The sequence below is a fragment of the Citrus sinensis genome, chromosome 2 (assembly GCF_022201045.2).
Source record: "Citrus sinensis cultivar Valencia sweet orange chromosome 2, DVS_A1.0, whole genome shotgun sequence".
Lineage (NCBI taxonomy): Eukaryota > Viridiplantae > Streptophyta > Magnoliopsida > Sapindales > Rutaceae > Citrus > Citrus sinensis.
The window spans coordinates 23,887,570-23,907,180 of NC_068557.1; the positions used below are offsets into that span (position 1 = coordinate 23,887,570).

Below are 19,611 nucleotides of genomic sequence, written 5' to 3' on the forward strand. Positions count from 1 at the left end.
TTAAGACGCCGTCGTATTTGCAGGTTACGAACTCAGAGGAGCTTTTGGTAAACGACATCGTTGCGTGGCCTAAGGAATCAAACAAAAGCGCGCCAAAGATTTTTTCTCTCAAAGGAAAGAGAATGGCCATTGATTGCCTCGTCCTCGGTAATCAATTTTTTCTGAACACAACACACACTCCCTCTCTTTGATTGATACTTGTAATGCTCTACAAAATTAACATATCATAAAGTCTACTTGTGATTTTATTTTTTATTTGTTTTTTAAAAGGAGCTGGACAAGAAGTTGGCAAGAGCTGCGTTGTAGTGACGATCAATGGGAAGCGAATTATGTTCGATTGCGGGATGCACATGGCCTACAACGATCACCGACAGTACCCAGATTTCTCTCGCATCTCTAAATCCTGCGACTTTAATAATGCTATTGACTGTATCGTCATCACTCATTTGTACAGCTCTAGATTTGACTTTGTTTTGCCTGTTTTCCCATTTTAATTCGCTGTTCTTGTTCATTTTACGAGTTTTTCTTACTTATTATTTTTTTCCTGTCTCAGTCACTTGGATCATATCGGGGCTCTTCCTTTCTTTACGGAAATTTGCGGGTACAATGGTCCGATATACATGACTGTAAGTTCTATCCTCTGTTCGATGAAATGTTTAGCTCAATTTTTTAGATTTATTTTAAGGAAAAGCGCATATCAATTCATGTTTTTAGTTGATTGCTGAATCTTAGTAGCTTTATGTTGCAGTTTGTTAACTTGAGCTTATTTTGAACTAATTCTGCATGTGCTATTTGTGTCTCGCCAATCCGATTTTCTTGCAGTCTTTAATTAAATTCAGTATTTTGTGCTTTTGACCTTGTTGGATGGCTTGCATGCTGGCTTCCAATCTCATACATTGTAATGTTCTCCGTCTTGGTGCAATGATGATTGAAATTGGAAAAAATTTTATTTACGTGTTGTTATTAAAACCATTTCACTGCAGTATCCGACAAGGGCATTGGCTCCTATAATGTTGGAGGATTATCGAAAGGTTTTGGTTGACCGAAGGGGTGAGGTAGAGCAATTTACTTCTGATCATATCGCAGAATGTATGAAGAAAGGTATGTATATTTTCTATTTTTCATATGAGTAACTTGTTCTAGGCCAGGCCAGTCATTATTTTAGATGTATCTATGAATTTGAAGAAGATGTATATTTATAGAAATTGTCTCGGGCTTGTCGGTTGGCTGCATTCTACCAGGCTGATTTTAAGTTGCTGCTTTGTTTGTTGTGGTCAAGACCTGTAAATCATCGTGCTTCATGAGACAGACTTGATTTAGTAGGGCCATCAGAATCTTTGTTGAAAGCTGATACCTAGTGTAGATCCTGGCTTTTTAATCTTTTCACGAAGATTTCTATTCAGATTTACTTTTATCCTCTGCTAATATAAGAACTTGAAGACATTACTCACTTAGCTTTGAAAATATCTGCCATCTATCCTTTTTCCAAGAGAAGGTCGAAGATTGTTTTTCTTGCCAGAAAAGCAGAAATGATGATGCACATTTCTCCTTCTTGTGAATATTCTGTTCTTTAGGGGGTTCTACTTTTTGCAAATTATGGATATATGTAGATATTGGTTGTAGACATATCCCTATTTGTACTAATATTTATTCTCCTTCCAGTCTTAAGCTCTGTCAGTTTGACTAGTTCCTTGTTGCAGTTATAGCAGTGGACCTGAAGCAGACTGTGCAGGTTGACAAAGATCTTCAGATCCGTGCCTACTACGCAGGGCATGTAAGGTTTCAAACTTATTATCTAGGCATGTGATGTGTTAGAATCTTATAAAATTTCCATATTTTTCTATAAAGGGCTGTGGATCAGTCTTCCACCTTATTTGGGTGACACGTGCTTATGCAATGCTGGAGGCATGTGATGGCCCTTGGCAGCTCAGCGCTTGCTTTTATGTAAACCTGGGGCCTTTAGTTTTTTGTTGAGCTGTCTAGCTCCTTGCAAATTTTAGGAGCAATAGATTAACATAGTGCCAGATCTTGAAGAACCAATTTGATTAGTTTCCCTTTTATTATTATTAGATTAAATAGCCAGGTACAAGCATCTAGATGAACAGTAGAGTCAGGCTGCTGAACAGTTTATGGTGTAAACTACTATTTTTGTAATGCGTGGTATGCTCAAGAGTCTAACTGTTTATCTTCGCATATTTTCTAAAAATTATGCATCAAAAGTATTATGAGGAGTAGAATCTATATCTTATGAGAAAGCATGTTCATCTCCTATTTTCTTAGATCTGCTTGTAAGAAATGTCTATAGGTTGTGTAGATACATTTTTTACGAATTCTAAAGTGTTAATTTCTCTGACATGATATTTCCATTATCCATTATGTCAATCTTCTATATTAAATTTTAGAATGTAGTTGATGTTGTTCACATATACTGTGTTTTTCCATGTTGTCAATTTTGCACTCCATGTTTGTGGTGTTTTAGGTTCTTGGAGCAGCAATGTTTTATGCAAAGGTGGGGGACTCTGCTATGGTGTACACTGGAGACTATAATATGACACCAGATAGACATCTTGGAGCTGCTCGAATTGATCGACTACAGCTTGACCTTCTTATAACTGAGTAAGGAACCAATGTCTATACATTGTTAGGTTCTCTGCGCAATCCCATTAGCACTGTATGGAAAAACTGTACGCTTCAAGGGAGTGGAGAAAGAAAACCTTGAATTCATGTGTTTTGGTTTGTCTTCGGTAGAATGCTATAGTCTTATGTCATGCATTAACTCTTGTGCCATCCGAATACAGTTTGGACTTTGTCCGGCCAGGGTAGAGTGTTTTCACTCTCATCAAGTATTCTTAGAAAGCCAGTAATGTTCCTACTATCTTCATAGATGTGACTCTTTTGCCTTAGCTTTGACTTCCATGGAATTTGCTTGGTGTTTCAGTTTACTTTTTGTAAATGCTATAATTCAGAGATTGAGTACCACAATTCCTTATTTATTGACTATGCTGCTGCAGTAAGTGGTAAGCCACTTCTAGTTCTATTCTATTCTTGCACAATGGTTTGGAGATTTAATTTAGTATATAGTGCTTACTTCTGGTTGTTCATTGAAACTCTCACATAGGTGTCAGTTTCTGCAACTCTTAAATTGCTTCTTAGGGAAAGCCTTGAGTTTGAACTCTGAATTTTGATGAATAACTCATCTTTCTGCTCTGGGATTTAATTTTTACATCAGTTTAAGTCAAATTTATGTCTGTCAGTCATAAGGAGTTTGATCCTCTTTTCAATAATCATTTCATCCTGGATGTAGGAGTGTTAGCTGGGACTTCATTACTTTTCTGTGTGGAATGAGGAGACACAGTGGATTACATAATCGTTTCCTATCTCATTTCATTACCTTGTCCAGAAATGGAAGCTTTGGCTTTTGGATTTAAGGGTATTATATGATTATGCCTCTTCCTATAGGCCTAAAGCCAATGAACCAAAAGAGAACCTTTTTCCTGAAGCAAAAACTGGTTCTCTAGGGAGTTCCTTTAAAAGGTTAAAATGCTGTTCGGAAGCACCTTGTTCTGTTGAATCTTCAACAATTACTGTAGGTTATGCAAATACTTTTGCAACAAGTTTAGCTATCTCATTGTTCATAATTTTTTTGGGTTTGGAAGTGGGATGGGAGTGGGAGGCCCCTTACTTTAAATTAATGTAATTCCCCATTTCCGCTTTCAACTGAAAACATTTGCTTAATGACCTTTATCTTTCTTCTATTTGTCCAAGTAAACCAAGGTGAAAATATGATTATGTTTTATATTGGTTTCTCTCTCTTATACGCTCTGTTTAGCTCTTTAAAATGAAGTTGATCTTTAAAGATGATTTTCGTAAGTGCTGAAATGGGAAATATATTCAGAATCACAATGTTCTATCAAGGTTTGATGTACTGAATGTTATTGTTTTTTATTATCTTGTACTAAATGTTATTGCTTTTGATTATCATTCACTGATTAATGCTTAAGCATGTTTTCTTGGTTACACTCAATTGTATGCTAGACTATCAAACAGGTTTTGGTGGGATGATATTTTCATTATCTTTGCCTGATAAGATTTCTGCATCAGGTCTACATATGCAACAACTGTACGAGATTCAAAATATGCTCGAGAGAGGGAATTTCTAAAAGCTGTATGTAAATGACACCACTGTCCAACCCTCCATTGCTCATCAGTGTGTTGTATTTTTGTTGCTAGAATTCTTGTTTCTTTTTCTCTTACATTTTTTCTACATAATTGACTGTTGTTGTCTAGTAGAAATTTCTTTATCCTTGGAATTAAGTCAATAGTCAGAGAAATTTGCTAGCCTGCACTGCTGGAGCCAGGAAGCTCTGTGTTTCAATTGTTAATTACAAGGATGTGTTTGATTTATTTATGAGCTTATGCGTACTTTATTTACAACCCAGACTGCTTCTTCAGTTTTACATACGGCAGTGGCATCAATTTTGTCTTTTGTTGTTATAATTGTTGTAAGCATCTGAGAACTGTTAGATTGTCTTCTACTCTTTTCATGAATATTCCTTCTTTGATGACTCTGAAGGGGTATTTAGAGAATCTTATGCACGCGCGCTCTGGTGATTTTAACTTCTTGCTCTTGCTATTCATATTTAATTAAATGTATGAAGTTGCTATCAGTTAAATGTAGAGTTTCTTTTCATGTTATATTGCATAACAATCATTAGTTCCCACATATGCAGCTCCAATGTCAATCTGTAGATATTATTTCCCACACATTATCTGTACTTTATTTATGTTTGTCCAAATTAGATACAACTTGTGTGATAGAACAATCATGTTTGGCTAATGTTCCCTAATCCTTAATTTCCTTCCTATATAGCACTCTGTGGGAGAAGTTGAAAAATTGCCAATCTAGAATCCAAGACTAGCCCTTGATCTAATAAGTTTGATAAAGCGAGTATCTTGAATATTATAGATTAAGATGTTTGAGAATAATTTTACTTCAACCATATGCTCCTCCAAAGCTTAATGACCTGCAAAAATCTAAAATTTGAACATCACATAACATATAATTTTCTTGTTTGGCTAAATTTTACGAAATCTTCTAAAGGTAATGGCAAAAAAAATACAATCTTATGAAATAGATGCTAGTAAAATATTTTCTTGTTGGTCCATTAGTCTATGTTCATAATAGTAAGACTTCTGAAGCCATTATCGATGTTGTCTGCTTAACATGCATTTATGTCTTTGTGGAAGGATGGACATCCAAAGTAACTTCTTTTTTGAAATATCTTATTAGGTTCATAAATGTGTTGCTGGTGGAGGAAAGGTGCTTATTCCTGCATTTGCTCTGGGAAGAGCACAGGTACTGCCATCACATGAAACTTTTGTTTTATTTTACGTAACATCATAATTTCTTTGAATTTGGGTAAAGCTTTATGGTTGGTTTAGTTGTTGTCAGATATTTGGACTTTGGAGATTAACAAACATGTAGCTATCCTATTACACTATACAGTTATAGCATTTACAAAACTAGTGATTTTTGTAAAATTCTGCATGGTTGTAGTGTGCTTGTTTATTTGTGTGGCCTTCAATTTGTATACCTAGTTATCTTTTATTCTGTTCCATTCTGCCAAAAGGTAATTAATTTATCTTTCATTATCACCCAATCTAATGGAAATGGTTTCCACCTTTCTTAGCTTTAAAGAAGAAAAACTAGTGAATAGGCGAACTTCAAATTGATTGGACGTAGAAAAAACAAAAAATCATGAATTTTTGAGGCTTTTGAGTATTGATATTCAATGGCCCCCCTTTTTTCCTTTTCTTTTTCAGAGAAACAAAAGTGATGGCAACATGTTGGGTAAGGTGTTTTATGAAGATTATTCATAGACAATAGTTTTTTTAACAAGTTGAAAACATCAAAATGGTGTCTCAACATTTTTTACTTTTTGTCTCACTTTTCCGCTTCAACATTTTTCTATATAGATTCTGATTACCTCTTCAATCTTTTGTACGTATATTTCAATATATTCAAAATCTGACATTTAAGATTATTTTTGCCTGCCCTAAGCGAAGTGAGACTTTCTCCCTAGAAATTTATATTAGACTTATGACCTCATGCGGTGTAAGATTTTGCTTCGATAGGGTTTAATGCATACCATAGTTTTTTTCCCCTCCTCTTTCGTACATCCACAGATTAATTGACTTGCGTCCCTGTTCAATGCTTCAAGAGCAGTCATGGAGATATTGGTTATGATTTTTTAGTGGACTTTAAGGTGTAGAATATTAGTATGGAACAGTTGAACAAGCCCTTACAGTCTTTATATGGGACAATACTCTTTATTATAATGTAGGAACTCTGTATACTTTTGGATGATTACTGGGAGCGCATGAATCTAAGAGTGCCTATTTACTTTTCAGCAGGTTTGTGCCTTCTGTTCTTCTTTCTGTTTAATAATGTGTTCATGATTGTTTGTCAATCAGCCATGAAATACTTGGTTTATTTGGCTTATTATCAAGATGTATCCTGATGTTAACAACTTGTAAAGAAGTATACATACTTTAATGGTTTTTAATAGGGAGCAATTTATCCATGGCACTGGAAAGGCTAGCAATTACTTAGAGGTTGAGTGAAATGCTTAAGAATTATATCTGAGAAGTAGCTATAATGACTATTACCACTAGATTGAACATAAAGAACTGCATTGAACATAAAGAACTGCAAAGTTTCCATCAGTATCATGGAGCACATAAGTTCTCTATGGTGATATTTCTTATAGAACAAGGAACTAAATTTTATATACTGATGAAACCTGTCAAATTTTTGCAGTAATTTCATGCATAATTTGCATGCATTGAAAGTGGCTAGTTACTTGATTTAGACATTCACTAGTTTATGGAAGGCTGTAATATTTCAGCTGCTCTTTTGATTCTTTTTTTCAGGTTTGACTATTCAAGCCAATATGTACTATAAAATGCTTATTAGTTGGACGAGCCAGAAGGTCAAAGAAACATATAATGCATTTGATTTTAAAAATGGTATGTATATGTTTTGTTATTTTTTCTGAGGGGACCGAAGCTCAGCATGACTGCGTAGCATAAATAATACGGAGATTGTAATTAGTTGGCAATTTTCCTCTGAACCTCTTACATCTGTTGATCTCTTACACTTTTATTTCATAAGATCTTTAGAGATAACATTAAATTTCAAATTCTCAAAATTTATGTCTCTGAAACCATGCCCTTACAATAGTAATATTTTAATGTTGCTGCTTTAGATGTGTTTAATTTTTAAGAAATGCTAGACGAATTCATGACCCTTAGATGATTTATCTTTGGTCATGCTGGTTCCTCCTTACTGTAGTTATGCATTTCTGAACATCAAAGATGTAGTCTCAGAAATTTTTTTATTTAATTATAAAATTACCCTTATTGAAAATCATATAAGAATTTTTATATTTATTAGTTATATCGTCTCTTCAACTATTATTAAATTTTTGTCCAAGTTCATCATTTAAGGAATCTCAAATGATGTTTAGACAACTATTTAAATTTAAGGGGTATGGCTCATTATGTCTTCTTTTATTAAGTGTATCTTTAATTTCTTATATATTAAGAAAGTTCTCTCCTATAATAGAAAAACATTAAATTAGGGGAAAAAAATTCAGCACACCCAAAAAAATGTTGTTAGCTTCGCCACTGCATTTGGTGAAAATTGATTCAAATTGAACCAATTTCCTTTTGCATATGATAAATTGTATTTGGCATGCCACCAATTCAAATGAAAGTACATGCGGAATTTTGTTTGTTTCTTGATACACAGTCCGTGGAAAACTATATGATTTCCTCTTAAATTACCAAAAGAACCTTTTGCTTGGATTTCAACAAAAATAAGATTATAATGAGTTCCCATGTTTTCCATTAATCCATGATATAAACATATCTAAAAGGCTTCAAAATTTTATTAAAAAACTCTGAAATTGTTCCTCATGATCTTCAATCTTTAAAGTCCATTAGTTTTTCTCTCACAGAACAATGTCCTAAAGCTTCTTGATATATATCTTCTCTGAAATTGATTATAACCTATGAACATTTCAATTTGTGAAACATGTCTCACTAACTTATCACATTGTTGGGAATGAAGCAGTACTCTTAACTCACGCAGGATGAATAATAGCAACTATCTGGAATTAGTTTATCACTGCATAATAGTCATTGTCTGAATGGTTATTTCTCTTTCTTATATGGGTTTGAATGTTGCAGTTCACAATTTCGACCGTTCTCTGATCGATGCTCCTGGACCTTGTGTTCTATTTGCCACTCCTGGGATGCTTACTGGTGGTTTTTCGCTTGAGGTTTTTAAGCATTGGGCTCCTTCCGAAATGAATCTCATTACATTGCCTGGGTACTGATACTTGTTTATTAACCTGTAAATGTGATCTGTGGTTGAAACCGAAAACCTATAAAGCATGAAGGCAAACACTATTTCAGTTATACCGTATCATTTTCTGAATATTTGTTACTCCTTTTAGGTATTGTCTGGCAGGAACCATAGGCAATAAATTAATGTCAGGAAATCCCACCATTGAGTTGGAGGGCACCAAAATTGATGTGCGATGCCAGGTTCACAATCATCTCCGTTCTCTTTGATAATCTATTTTCCACATAATTTTTGAGCATATTGAACCTCTATTAATGTGCCTGTCTATAAAATCTGAGTCCCTTTCACCCCTTAAATTGACACATTCTTCCAGCAGTTCTTCTCTCTATCTCTCTCTCTCTCTCTCTCTCTCTCTCTCTCTCTCTCTCTCTAGGGTCTCTTGACAGACCCATAAATACTTTTGGTTTTCATGTACATTCATTCTCTGTGAGTTTCCTGATTATGCATTTTACATTGTCAGATTCATCAATTAGCTTTCAGTCCTCACACAGATGGAAAAGGAATTATGGATCTTGTCAAATTTCTCTCCCCACAGCATGTGATACTAGTTCATGGCGAGAAACCGAAGATGGCTACTCTCAAAGAAAGGATACAGTCTGAATTAGGAATTAAATGTTATGATCCTGCCAATAATGAATCTATGTGCATTCCTTCAACTCACTATGTGAAAGCAGGTGCTTCTGATGCATTCATCCGAAGCTGCATGAATCCAAACTTCCAGTACTTGAAAAGCGGTTCAGAAGAGAAATCTGTATCTGGTTCAAAGTGCACAGAGGGCACATTGCCCCTGTGGATAAAAGATGAGAGAGTTGCCGAAGGGATCCTAGTTTTAGAGAAAAGTGAGAAGGCAAAGGTCGTACACCAGGATGAGCTTCTGCTGATGTTGGGAGAAAAGAGACACGAGGTTCAGTTTGCCTATTGTTGCCCTGTAAATGTTGATGAATTGGAGAAGTTTACGACCACAAGTCTTACTCCGACAGCTAGAATGCTACGGGATCCTAACAAAAGCTCCTTGATCCGACTATTAGTCGCAAAACTGTCAAGAAAACTTTCTGAAGGCAACATTCAAGACTTCGGTGAACATCTCCAGGTGGAGTCATTTCATCTGTCCGTTTGTTTGAAGGATACCTGCCCTTACAGAATAACTAATGGTCTTGAAGATAAACCAAGAACAGCGTTCTTTTGCTGCACTTGGTCAGCAGCAGATGACAAGCTTGCGCGGAAAATTATTTCAGCAATGGAGAACCGGGATTTAGTTGAAACCTAATGTGTAACACTGTCAAGTGTTATCTCAAAATTTCCATTGAAGTCTTGAGACGGCATTGGCTCGTTTGATATTTTACCCCACTGTTTAAGAAGTAAATGAATGTCGCCTAATTAAAATGAACAAAGCCGAGATAGATACTAGAGAAGTAAGCCTATGATTATTTTTATTATCTTAATAAAAGAAATGTATTTTATACGGTCACTAACACTATATCGTGGCTGACTTGGTAAAATTCAGCGGCAAAAACAAAAAGACCACGACAAAATCCAGAAAAGAAAAAAAAAAACATTCAATCAATCATCTACCATTCAAAACTTCCGACGCACCAAACAAATCAAATCAAAACTGAACACGTCCCCTCTCACTGTTTCTCTCTACACACTTTGACACGCTTCCATTTCTTCTATCGAGTATCGATATTGAATTATTGATTACTCATATTCCCATTTAATCGAAAATTTTAAATTCAATCAAATTAATTAGTTATGCCCATCTTCGTCTCTCGCTAAAAACACACTCAGTGGAGCCACCTCTACTTTACTTTCGCCTCCATGTCATCGTCGTCTGATGCCGCGGCGCGGTCCGATTCCCACGCGCCGCTCCTTCGCCCTCGGGATCCTTCCGTCTCTCCTAACGCCGCCCGTCCCGCTACTCTTGCTCTTCTCCTCGGCCGCGCCACCGGCCGTGGGCATGGTCCCTCTATGTTGGTCCGTGAAACTGCCGCGCGTGAGCTCGAAGAGCGACGCGCTGACTGGGGTTACTCGAAGCCTGTTGTTGCCCTAGACATTATGTGGAACTCTGCCTTCGTGATTGTTTCGGCCGCGATGTTGATTATTACTATCAATGAGAGACCTAGTACTCGCATTAGGTTATGGATCTGCGGGTAAATTTCCCTTTTTTTTTTGTCCCAAGGAATAATTTAATAGACACTGTAAGCTTAAACACACATAGACCCGTTTATAATAACTCTGTACACATACTGTGATCGGAAGCCTATTTGAATGCAAATTCAGTTGTAAGCTAATAGATAAAGACACTAGGAGAAAGAGAATCATATCGCCCTTAATTTCTGAAATTCGTTAGAAAATGTCCCCATCAGGGATTTTAGACGAGAATGGGTTTTCAAAAATGATTGGTAAACACCCACTTTTAACTTGGAATTTAACATTCACTCATCCTGTCGGTCAGTACTTTATATTCTTGTGTGGATGTGGATTAGGACTCTTTCGATCCCTAGCATACCCTTAGTCTAGAATTGGGAGAGTTCTATGATCTTGTTCTTTATTTATTTATTTTAATTATTTTTCCTGGATAATATTCCCATTTTCTTAAATTGTGTAAGTAAGCTAGTTAAAAGTTTGAAATCCTTTTATTTGATAGGTATGCTCTGCAGTGTTTGGTGCATGTGGTGTTGGTGTGGATGGAGTACAGGAGAAGGAACACAAGGAGAGTTAGGGATGATGAGATGGGTGGTGAAGATGTTCGAGATGTGAATAATGATAGTGAGGATGAGGAGGAGGATGGAATTGTATACCGCACTTCTACACGAACAAGGTGAGATTCAGCTTGACTTTGAGCTAAACTGATGTGGGTTTATGTTAACTGTATATATTTTGTTGATTAGAATTTGATTAATTAAGTTTATAATTCTAATGTTTTGAGTTAAATGGCTTGTGGCTTATCTTCAATTTGTGTTTTTACTGATTTGTAATTAATTTTGTGTTGACTTTGAATTTGGATACTTGATTTTGGTTTTTGAGCTTAAGTGGCTTTGTGTTTGAGTTCGATTTTTTCTTCCTAGTTTAACTTTTTGATTCATGGAATTTTCATAATTATTCAAAGGGTTTTGTGTTAGATATAGTATATGTTGTCGTATAAATAAGAATCTACTTCTTAGTGTTAGTTTTTACTCATTGATCTTATTCGGAATCCTGATGGGAAACGTTTGGTGGCATAACCTGGAACGTCTGTTGATATCTGTGCTGATATAAGTGTGTGAACTAGGGGCTTGATTGAAATGCGGGTTTGAGAGATAGCTGAGAGAATCAGTTTCACATCAGAGGTGGCAGCAACAGAACATTAACAAAATAATTACTGTGAATTGTCTGGAAGATGGTCAATTGGATAAGAGTAGAGAAATTTCGTGCAACAAGCAAGTGATTTGCTTGGAGTATATGCTGTTGTACCGTTGTATTTGTAGGGGATGATGAATTTTGGGCATATAAGTTATAACAATAATATTAAAGAGCTTGCGACAGAAGATACAGCACTTCTTATGTTGTGCTGTGCATGGTGTATGGATGTGTGGGTGGAGTACAAGAGGCCCCAGCAAGAAGAAAATGAGGGAGTACAAGATGCAGGAGGTCCAGGGATATGAATAATTGTGAGTACAAGAATGAGAAGGGCCTAACAAAAGAAAAAACAAAAGTCGTAAAATATTTAAACAAGAAACTAGGAGCAAGTGGGTTAATGTGTTGATTTGGTCTGAATTACCTTGATAAAAGAATTCTTATCTGAAAAAAAAAAACTGAATTTAATTACTCAAATTAACTTTGTAAGTCTTTCATGATTGCGGTCAGTTACTTTATGCAGCACTCTAACTGGGTAAGGGAATATCATATGCTCATATCTGGCTGTAATAAAATGCTAATCAAGGCCATGGTTATTGTAAGGTCATATGCTCTAATAATGGCCGGCAAGATGCTAAAATGTTTGTCAACCAATTAGTCTAGATTATTGATTTGATTAGATCTCATCATGATTATATTAGTGTCCAAAAAGTGCTAGTTTAAGAATGATAGATATGAATGTGGCCTTTGGTAGGCTATTGTTGGGAAAATGCTCAGCATAAGATCTTTCATTATTTAACCATAAATGTGCTCTGGACAGTTCGCTTTGGTATCTATATGTTCATTGCTCATACCCATGCGATATTAACTTGAAAAAGCTTTAAGCATAACTTGCTTCATAATGTATCAATGGAACTGTTTGAATGTGCTGCAAAGTATGCTTCTCTACTGCCATTTGGAGTCTTGTCGTCAATTTAGTGCCCACCATGTGTTTGTAACTGTGCCATATTCAATTGTTTTAATTGTTACACACTCCTTTATTAACTAACCAGAGTTTTTTTTTTTGTTTTTTAAGTTTATGTTCTCCTTTACTGATTTGATGATCAAATGACTCAGTTTTACTAAACGATGTGAATCAATCAATACAATGGCATCATTTCTCTGGTGGATAGTTGGATTTTATTGGGTAGTCTCCGGTGGCGATCTACTTCTGCAAGATGCTCCTCGTTTGTACTGGTATGGAAGTTCTGTTTCTTGACAGCATTTTTCCTTTCATTGTATATGCAATTTATTGTTGTCTCCTTTCTTGTTTTCTTTCCCAACAAAAAATTTTAATCCTTTATTTGTCCTCAAATTTCTAATTTCCTAGCCGTTCTTGTCTTAAAACTCAAGTAGTTAGGTTTGCTTGTCTATATTTTGTTATTTATATTTTCAGCCCTTGGATTTAGGCTTTGGAATTTGTACCACACGGTGATTCCTATGTATTAATTTTCTTATTTATTCAGAAAAGGTTAAAACGCCACATTGAAACATTTTATTGTTCTCTTTATATACGCAAATGCAATCTCCAAGCATTCAGTCATTATCTTCTTGTTCTGATTGCCTACTTGGCATGCACATAAATTTAGTTTGTCGGCAACAGATAGCTTTCTTACACTAACTCAAGTGACTGTAATCCTTGCAGATAGATTATAATGTATTTCTTATGTTAATGTTTTGTGCTGGGATCTCTAATTCTTCATATTTGCAGGTTGGCTGTGGTATTTCTGGCATTTGATGTGTTCTTTGCCATCTTTTGTGTTGTTTTGGCATGTTTGATCGGGATTGCTCTCTGTTGCTGTTTGCCATGCATTATTGCCATTCTTTATGCTGTTGCAGGACAGGTATGAAGAAAGAATTAAGAATTATAACTGATACTATTATCTTAAACAAATGAAGGGTCGAGAAACCACTCACTTGGGTTTTCTTTTCTAAAATGACTGATTAGGAAGGTGCATCAGAGGCAGATCTAAGTATCCTACCGAAATACAGATTTGAAGTGCAAAACAATGATGAAAAGCTTGGTGTGGGAGCAGGGAAAATGGTTCCTATAGAGACAAACGGTGGATACGTGGCAAATGAGCGTATACTTTTACCTGAGGATGCAGTACGTTAATTCTTTTATATTGAAAATACTTATTTTGCAGAATTTTAATTAATGCCTGTTGTTTTGGTGTTATATCATGTTTATATCACATGAGAACTGCTGCCTTTTCCTATTTGGATAAAATGGGATGGCTCAATCCCATTTGTTTCCTCATTTTCCCACTACATTTTTATATCTATGTCTTAATATATCTATTTTTGTTATGGCACTCCATGCATGAACAAAGAAAAGAAAAATGGGATTTGAATGCTTGAAAGTCGTGTATGGTGTGATGGAGCATCCAATTCAGATTACTTTTTCAAGGGCATTTGTGTGGCAACTTATTTGTGTAAAAGATTGTGTATGGTGATTGATTTCACCAATATTTTTTTTTTTTCGTAGGAATGCTGCATATGTCTCAGCTCATATGAGGATGGAACAGAGCTCCATGCTCTACCCTGCAACCATCATTTCCATTCTACATGCATTGTGAAATGGCTTAAGATGAATGCAACATGTCCTCTCTGCAAGTACAACATTCTCAAGGGAAATGAACAGGTATGAAGAAAGGGAATAGAGGAATTCCCCAATGACCAAGTTCATTCCCTCAATACCATCTGTATGTACAGAAGAATACAAGGCAGAAAGAACGAAGCTTCTCCAAAGTCTTTTTTAGGATATGAGCTATGCAAATATACAATATTTGGCATTTGAGCTTCTCTTTATGTTTTACTGGCCTCTAGGTGTTTGTTTATTCTTTCTTGCCTCTGTATGGATTTCAGGCGCTTGTGCAAAACTGGAGCAATTGGTCTGCAGGTTTTCTATTTACAGTTTTCTTTTTTTGCCCTCTTTTGTAGTTATTCACAGGTTGAGAACTCATGTTTGATGTATTTCATATCAACTATACTATTATAATATATACACAATGTACCTGTATATTGTCACTATAGGTGTAATGAAACAGATGCTGTCTTGCAATTCTTTCCTCCCCGATCTGATTAATTTGATTGAGATGGTATTTGATTTTCTGTGGGATTTTGAACTTCCTCTAAAGTAGTTTTGACACGAATATATTCCATCGTTGTTAAGTCAACTACCAATGACAAATCTGTATTTGCAAATTTGTAGAACAAGTTGTATTTATCATTCAACTGCGACTCTGAGATGGATAATAAATTGATAGTTAGGATTATGTAGATAAAAATTGGAAAGGATGCAGTACAATCTGATGGAAATACAAGGGAATTGGCAGCCAAGGACGGGCTAATCTGATATTTGATATCTCAAAGCCTATCAGACGTCAATAGAGAGTGTGTGAGAGATTTCCTTCAACGTTGTGTATAATTATTACTGCAGTCATTCAACAACACACCTTGTTAAAATTCAAATTCTAACCTGGAAGCCACTTAACACGAAGAGACTTGAAAACGTAACTTGAAAACCCTTAACACAAAACTTGAATTGTCTGACCTAATTCTTCAATCTATCACAACTTGAAACCTAGTCTATGTGGTAGTGAATCTAGAACTTCAAGAATTAAATATTGCACACAACATCCTAACATGTTCACAATTCTAGCATCAGTTTTCATGAAGTTGAAAGATGCTTAGCTGCATAAAAATGAATCAGCATTCGCCACCATGTCTCCAACTAGAAAATGTACAAAGTCAAATGTTTACACTTACATAACGCCAGATAGGCGGCGTGCAAAATCAACATGCAATGCATGGCCCCCCTGCAGTGGATACAAAGCTATTGTTAGCCAAATGGTAAGAGACCAAGATTAAATGAGCAATCATATTCATTCAGGCTTGAGAGAAAATAAAAAATTATAATTGTTATTAATTACTACAACAATATGAAATCTTTATTGAGTTAACTATAGCAAAATACATCCAAATGAATGCACCTGAATCTTTCAAAAAATTGGTCACTAAAAGCACCCTAAGTCCTTCATTTATCCATGACTTGTGGTAATCGGTCATTTTGTCAATGTTCCAGAAATGCTGAATTATTGCTTTCATTCCTTACTCATACTACACAACTTATCTTTTCAAACAGAAGAAACATCAGAAGCGTAAAGACAATTAAGGGCAATTCCATTTTACCCAACTTCAGAAGGTGTACAGAATCTGAATGCAAGGGTGAAAAGACCACTGCTTATGAAAATGCAAACAGAACAAACTCTTCATGTGAATCAAATTTTCACACTCAAGTGTCAACACAGTTCAAAAATTTCAACAGAAAACTGGGGAGATCTGGGACCCATTTTAATTATACTAAGAAGCAAGCCACAATGATTGACAGTGGATGTGATTTATTCATATTTGGGTTAGTTCGTAAGAGCAAACTGTATGAAATGTTTGGTTTAATTTCTGGTTAAAAGGATGCATAATGATAGATATTAGTTACATAATTTTCTGTACATCTTGGACAACCACAAACTAACATCAAATCGTCTTCAAATTAGAGCAGAGTACTTTTGTCTAAGTTCACACATCAATGATCCACTATCAATAATTTTCTGCCATAGAGATTATACATCATGGGGAAAATTGAGAAAGCAAAGACACATGCCTTGAAAGCAACCATGTGTGCCACAGGAAGCCCTTGACTACCATTCCTTGCAAAGAGGGATAAGTCACCAACAAAATCTAACAGCTTATGGCGACAAGGTTCATCAGGGAATCGCAATGGGGGGTTTAACCAACCTTCACTGGCACTGCAGAAGAAAAAGAACCAATAAAGTATTTAATGAAACTATGAAAATGCAAGGAATATAACAAAGGTTTGGGCTCTTATCATCAACATGTAGGCTCATTACAAGAAGAAAATTTGATATAATCATTTAATGCTTTCATCTAAAGCTTTCAACCTCCATGTTTATCATTCTTTTTTAAAATTTTTAGTGAAGAAGAAGAAATTGAACACACTTTATAATTATGCCAAGTTAGCACTGATAACTTGCCTAAACTGAATCCTAGGTTTCATGTCAGTCTAGCATATGATACATTTGAGATAGAAGTTCTATGAAATCCATATTATGTAAATCAGACAGTCAGGTTCCATTTAAACCCAGCACAAGTTGTATAAATTTGAGTTACATTCATAGTACATGTGATTATCCTATTTACAAGAAATGACAATTTTCCAAAACCACTGGGAAAGCTCACTGGCAACCATTTTTCTCTGTACTAAGGCCTCAAAACAAACAAATTACCATTAACATTTTGAATTCATTGTTTAGGAGTCAACTCATAACATTAACCCTGGTTCTCACAAATTGTTTAAGAGGCCTGGGCATTACTATTAATATGAAAAAGCAGTAAAGCACTCGTCATTTAAAGAATGCTCACTCTTTTTAATGCCAACAGACATGTTGGCACTCCCCCCAGTCCAACTGATTTGCATCTGTGGACATTTATTACTCACCTACAAACAATGGCATTGTCTAATGAGCCCCCTTTAATTAATCCAGCATTGCACATACGCTCCACCTGAAAGAATTTTCCCACAGACATTCAGCATTAGCAGCGAAAGATTAGAACATAGGCCAATTAAAATTTTTTTAAGAAAAATGACTTTTCAATTTAAGCAATTCTATTTATATGGTGAAAATATACTTAGCTTAACAGTTCTACTGTTCCTTATTTAGGAAAAAGTACAAATTAGTCATGCTACCACTGTTAGAAAATAATTAATCTAAAAACTAGTATCACAGCCCTTTCTCTTACAAAGATTATGTACACTCCATTTTAGAGCACAGTATGATACTAAAAATGGTAAAAATGATACCCCTGTTGAGTGGTGCAAGGCTACAGCTTGAGAGAAAGAAAAAGACCTCCTCATAAATGCAAAAAGTTCTAGAAGATGCAATATGCATTGCATAGCAAGTGCCTTCCAAGGGAGTTGTGGAAAACCATTGGCAGCCTATAGCAGGAACCTGAAACAACAAACTGGGACTTTAGACGGATCACGAGAGAGTCTTTGTGCCTCACGTATAAAAAAGAAAAAAAGAAAAAAAAATATAGAAATAAATAACAAAATACAACATAGCAAATCAAAACAAAAAACAATGAGTACTGTATGTAAGCATAAAGCCACACCAAGCAAATAACAAATGCAGCAACCTACCTGGGGGAAGTCAATTCCATAAGATATCTGAACCTTCTGAGAAGGGAAAGCAGCCACAAAAGAATCCTCCCTCTGCACGTAGATTGATTGATTTAAAAATGGTGCAACCTTTTCAGCATTGTTTCCATGACAATCCAAGGCCTCCTTTAAACCAACTTGTTCTATTGCCTCTGCCCATACACTTGCTGACCCATCAAAAATAGGAACCTGTCTCAGTTAATTGTTGGGATTATCAATATTAACCATCGGCATTCATTGAAAAAAATACTATCAACGTTCATAAAATTGAACTTTAAAATTTTGCACACGGATGTGCCTTTAACTAAAAATAAGCAATAGCACCAAGCCACCAACCTCAGCCTCGACATCCTGATCGTCAGCAACCATATTATGAATTTCGATCTTGCAATTATCAACACCCTTAGCCTCCAAAGCGGAGAGCAAGTGCTCAACAGTACGAATTTGAACTCCGTCTTTAAAAAGCGTAGTACACAAGGGAGACTCTTTGGCGAAATCAATGGAAGCAGGAATCAACCTGGATCGAAACTCAAAGTACCTTCCTTTACCAGCAAACTCCGGACACAATCTGACCGTTGAAACGTTGCCGGAGTGCAGAGTCTTGCCGGTCTTCTCTATAAATCCCGCTAGGGTTTGCTGAAGCCTACCCGTCTGACACCAAAATTGTGTTTTTGTTCAATTCTGTCGCCAAACAAAATGCAATGGAATCACGAAACAGAGGAAGAGAAAGAGAGAGGGAGCAAGAGCGTACGGATTTCCAGGAGATGACGCTTGAAGACTTGATCGCATTGAAGGTGGCGGAGAGAGTCATCGGAGTGAATCTGCTGTGCCAAAGAATTTCGAATTGCTTTGGTTCTGCATCAGTCAGTAGTCAAACGATGTCGTTCTGTCGTTTTAAACAGATCAAAGTAACACTGAAGGGTGAGCAACCTTTTTTTTTTTTTTTTTTAATTTCTTCATTTTTGGCGGGAGCGCGTTGTTTTTGATGTATTGAAAACCTCACTTATTGAAATTGTGATCACTTAAAAAAAATATATATATATATATTTTAATGGCTCTAATAAAATTAAAATCCCAAAAGGCCATATGCGAAAAATGACTTTTAACGAAACATGGCTTGAACTCCAGCAAAAGACAACTTAAACTCAACATTTTGTTTCATTTTCCTTGCACAAACTCGCAGCGTTGTGCATTGCTTCTTCGGTTCTCCCGCCAAAGTAAATTTCTTTTTAAATCGTTAATTTTTTTTTTAAAAAAAAGGGTAAAATTTAGTCACCAATAAAATATTACCATAATAGAAATGATAGCACTGTGACATGAACAATGTTATCACTTTGTATGCTACAATAAACTGTAGCATGAACTGTAATCCATTTCGATGGTGTTCATTTCCCCTGCACAAAGTCTCAGACTCTTGAGTGTTGTGGATTGCTTCTTTCGCCAAAATAAATTTCTTTTTAAATCATTAATTTTTTTTTTTAAAAAAATTTGATAATTTAGTCACCAATAAAATATCACCATAATAGAATTGATAGCACTGTAGTACGGATAGTGTTGTCGCTTTATG

The 19,611-nt window shown here is 35.6% G+C and overlaps 2 protein-coding genes across 2 annotated transcripts; one reads left to right on the forward strand and one right to left on the reverse strand.

Annotated features, from left to right (window-relative positions):
• Nucleotides 1–14,920, forward strand: LOC102625782 (cleavage and polyadenylation specificity factor subunit 3-II). Its single transcript, XM_006469259.4, has 19 exons — nucleotides 1–147; nucleotides 271–448; nucleotides 554–626; nucleotides 984–1,101; nucleotides 1,701–1,774; nucleotides 2,480–2,616; nucleotides 4,102–4,165; nucleotides 5,291–5,356; nucleotides 6,345–6,414; nucleotides 6,934–7,029; nucleotides 8,254–8,395; nucleotides 8,523–8,613; nucleotides 8,892–9,695; nucleotides 10,208–10,581; nucleotides 11,079–11,252; nucleotides 12,884–13,003; nucleotides 13,518–13,650; nucleotides 13,755–13,913; nucleotides 14,295–14,920. Exons 1-19 carry the CDS (start codon nucleotides 123–125, stop codon nucleotides 14,454–14,456), a joined length of 3,060 nt encoding a protein of 1,019 aa, XP_006469322.1. The 5' UTR covers nucleotides 1–122; the 3' UTR covers nucleotides 14,457–14,920.
• LOC102629631 (probable UDP-3-O-acyl-N-acetylglucosamine deacetylase 1, mitochondrial) lies at nucleotides 14,635–18,924 on the reverse strand. The gene is made up of 8 exons (XM_025095076.2): nucleotides 18,796–18,924; nucleotides 18,381–18,695; nucleotides 18,027–18,233; nucleotides 17,734–17,835; nucleotides 17,325–17,389; nucleotides 16,470–16,614; nucleotides 15,578–15,627; nucleotides 14,635–15,242 (listed from the first exon to the last, which is right to left on the reverse strand). Exons 1-8 carry the CDS (start codon nucleotides 18,853–18,855, stop codon nucleotides 15,221–15,223), a joined length of 966 nt encoding a protein of 321 aa, XP_024950844.1. The 5' UTR covers nucleotides 18,856–18,924; the 3' UTR covers nucleotides 14,635–15,220.
• Between the last annotated feature and the right edge of the window lie 687 nt (nucleotides 18,925–19,611).